Source organism: Chelonoidis abingdonii, chromosome 19 (genome assembly GCF_003597395.2).
Source record: "Chelonoidis abingdonii isolate Lonesome George chromosome 19, CheloAbing_2.0, whole genome shotgun sequence".
NCBI classification, from domain to species: domain Eukaryota; kingdom Metazoa; phylum Chordata; order Testudines; family Testudinidae; genus Chelonoidis; species Chelonoidis abingdonii.
The window spans coordinates 6668630-6672488 of NC_133787.1; the positions used below are offsets into that span (position 1 = coordinate 6668630).

The following is a 3859-nucleotide window of genomic DNA, read 5'->3' on the forward strand; positions in this document are numbered from 1 at the left end:
CCACTCTTCTATGGGGAAAACCCAGTTGCGGGTTTAGAAGGACTGGCCGCTACCAGCAACCAAGACTGAAGGTGGGATGACCTCTGGTAAACTTCTTAGCATGGGCGTCGGTTCCTTTAGTGGTGTTAATGTTTTCTTTGTAATGCTTATAGGCGCTTGCATGGAAAGAGCTGTTTGGTAACTTGTCATTGTGGGCACAACCCTGGGCATAGCTTAGTGAGAGAAAGAAAGCTGGGTTGTGGAGAATATCAAAGTGTAAATCAGGGGGCTTTGCAGTCTTAACATGCCAGTCAAGGGGGAGAGTGTGTGAGGGGAAGACAGTCTTTCCCCAACAGTGGTGATGGCTGGGAGCTTGGAGCCTAAAGCAGGTGAATCAGGGAAGGGGGTAACTGCCCTGCCATGTTCTCCTTGTGCTTTGCACAAGCACAGGACCACATCCTTTGTCTTCAAGGTTACTATGGTTATAACCGGGACTCTGTTTCTTGGCCCAGAGCCAAGTGTGGGGGTTCAAGGTGCTGTTTAGTGGCCTGTGATATACAGAAGGTCAGATTAGATGATCTGTGGACCCTTCTGGCCTTCAATTCCAGGACTACAGCTCTAAATATGAGAATAAGTGTACATAGTGCTACCTATTTGACTCGATTGTTCTAACAGGTCCAGGGTGTGGGGTGGTAACTAAGCACGTGAGAGGGGTAATACACAACTTGTTTGTATCAGGGTATAAAAGAGGGGTCACAGAAGGTACATCTGGCCAAGGGGGAAGTCCCACTGCTGACTGAACTGGTGTCTATGCAGAGTCTATGGGGTGCTAGTACAAGTGCTTTGTTGACAACAAACCTGGCCAACAAGCACTGGCCAAGTGCTTTGCCACCGAATGAGTCTGTTGTCTTTCAGGCAGTTTGACTGAGGTCTGCAGGGCCAGCTACCTGGCCAGAGCCAGGACAACGTACGGGCCCACACAGCCAATGACAGGTGTCCTTTTATCAGAGCCCCCAGCGACCATGGAAGGGTGGAGTGATGGTTCTGGTATCTGCCCATCTCCAGCTAACACTGAAACCCCTGCCTGGATTCCCCTGTATAGGAGGTGCTGGCTGTCAGTCCCCGGTGGGTGTGCAGCAATCAGCCTAGATCACAAGATGGAGGACAGTATGGTGCCATGAAATTCAGCCAACTGGGTTGGTCCTGAGAGGGACTGAGCACTTGCAGCTCTCACTGGTTTCAGAGGGAGATGCAGGAGCTCAGCACTGCTCAGAATTGGCCCATTGTGATGGAAGTGGAACATTCCACTGTAGGGATGGTGACCTAGACAAACCCAGAGGTGGGGACAGACAGAGGAAGGGAACTAGGATGTAGGCTTCCATAGGTGAGGGCTGTGTAAGTCCCACTCCATCCAAATCACAGGGAAAGGAGCCGTTCATGACCCTGGAACTCACTGTCACAAACAGAGCCCCAGCTGGTGACTCCAGATCTGGAGTGTAATTTGACTCATTTGAGAGTTTAGAGTCAGCCAGAGCCTTCCCCCTACAGCTCCCTTGGGGGGGGGGGGGAACATGGGGCAGGTCACTTTGGCCAAATGACAAGGTGGTGATGACCCTCGACTCTGTTGTGATGCAGAGATTGTTGGGTCAGCCCCCAGGGCTACAGCATTTCACACCAGGCTGTCACCCAGAGCACATGGCTGCTACCTGTGGGTCTGAGTACAGGGACCAGGGTGATGGAGCAGGGCCTTCTGGGAGCAACCTGCTTCCATTGCTAAAGAAGGGAACATGAGACACAGAAGGATGAAGGAAAGTATTCTTGTAAGGAGGAAGGAAACAAGGCAGGGACAAGGCTGGGGGCGGGGGAGGGAGCAGGTACTGATAAGGGAGGTGGGGGGAAATGGACGAAGTTAGTGAGAAAGAAGCACCAGGGAACTGAAGAAGGGACAGAGAAGAAAGAGGGACGGGTTATGGGTGAAGGGAGAGACAAGGGAAAGGATGGGCAAAGAGGCTAGAAGAGAAGAGGAAGGAGAAGCACAGAAGAAGTGGATGGGGTAAGAAGCTGGACCAATTTCTTTAGCATCAGGTAGAATCCTGATTGCCTTTGTCAGGATGTAACTACTAGGGGTTAACCATGCAGGTATTTGTACAATTCAAACAGGAAAGGGTACAAGTGACCATAGCTGAGAGCTGGCATCAGCTTGGTTCTTACCTTTCAAGAGATTACATTGCAATTGGTCCTGTTCCTCTTGATTTGATCACTGCAGCTTGTCTGTCAGAAGTTCATATCGTGCCAGTTAAGTACTAAGAATGCACCTTCTCCTAGCAATGGAGTGGAAACTAACCAATCTGAGTGTTTTCAGGTGAAGTGAATCTATCCTTTGCTCTCAAAGGCTACAAAGAGTTTCATAAGAATAAAGCAAGATACATAACGAAAGCTTCTGAGATGTTACACAAGTATTTACTTGTTCTAGCCAAGAATAAGGAAACCACTTCACCACGCAGAAGGTGAGCATTTATACTCCCTGTTACAAAATAAATCCAATGACAATTCATTTACATTTGTTACCTGACAAAAATACGGTCAGTCAAACATTGATCTTTGCAAAAGGTCATATTTCGAGATGCAAGGATGACAGATGGCTGTAGGTTACAGGAAGGAAGTAGAGGATCCATCCTTTTAAGGAAGTAAGAAATACAATATATTATTCCCATAATAGTCAATGGTTCTGGTCATACTTTCAGGTGGAAGAAAGGTAACTGATGAAATTTTCATCTCTCTAAAGAGCAGGAGAAGTTGCTGTACTGAATAAAGCAATACAAATGGGAGCTACCTGTTCAGATGAAAGGAAAGTAGTTGGTAATTCTAACAATGATGATGATCTCTGCTCCTTTTTCCTTCCCAGAGAAGGCCATTGCTTGTTCCTACAAGGATGTAATAGGGAAGTTATTTCAAAGAACAAGTGCTACTAACCACAGTGTGAAGAGGAGCATTGAGCCTGCTCTTACATTTGCAGAGAGGAGTTGTCCAGCTGATTCTATTTGTGCCTAATTGATCATTGTTGCTTATTTTTCAGATGTCAAGAAATGAGTGGAACTGATCATTTCTATCAAGAGGTAAGGAACGCACCTCCTCACAGCACAGGGGCAGGAATTAAAGGCTCTGTTTCTATTTGCAGGTGAAACGAAGGTCTTGCCATTCAAGAGAGGATGATAAGAGGCTGCTGAATTTAAGAAAAGAAGTCAGACAGGTAACAATACCTGGCTAGAGGGAAAAGCATTTTACTTCTAGTTCAGAAAAAGGCAAACAGCCATTTATACGCTTCAGGGTTTAACCAGTGCAGCTGGCTGTATCGCTAAGAATCAAAGCCTTGCGATGGAACGTGACTGACAAGTAGGTGAGCACTGAAAAGTCTCTAGAAGCCTAATGATCTGGATGCTAAGGAACCTTCTCCACTGATGCCTCTTCATAGCTGGCAATGAGTAATAATAAATAATTGTGTCAAACATTGATTGCAGGTTTTACTCTTCTGAGGTATGAACAGACCAGGTGGCCATTCCTACCATGGAGAAGTGAGGCTCAGTGGCGTGGCTGTCCCAGGCAAGGAGATGAGAAATACCAGTCTCCAAACATCCATGTGTACATTAAGTGGTGTGGATTTTGCTTTCAGGGAGAAAAACTGTGGATGACCTTACCTGTTATGGGGAGAGTGTCAAAAGCAGACACAAGACAAAGCAACGTGGACTTGCCAGCTGCTCAATCCATTGAGGACTCTAGTAACAAGATGCTGTTGTTTTAAGGGAAAAAAACAGCAAACAAAAAAAGCCATTTCAAATAGTTCAGCTGGTCGCAAATCTGAATCAAGTCAGCAGAACATCAG

The 3859-nt window shown here is 46.7% G+C and overlaps 1 protein-coding gene across 1 annotated transcript in view; it reads left to right on the forward strand.

Annotated features, from left to right (window-relative positions):
• LOC142047954 (uncharacterized) overlaps positions 1-3069 on the forward strand; it is a 101987-nt gene extending 98918 nt beyond the window's left edge. The window contains exon 4 of the mRNA XM_075073822.1: positions 3056-3069. Coding sequence (XP_074929923.1) covers positions 3056-3069 — 14 coding nt within the window. The remainder of the gene's footprint in view (positions 1-3055) is intronic.
• Positions 3070-3859: the final 790 nt, after the last annotated feature.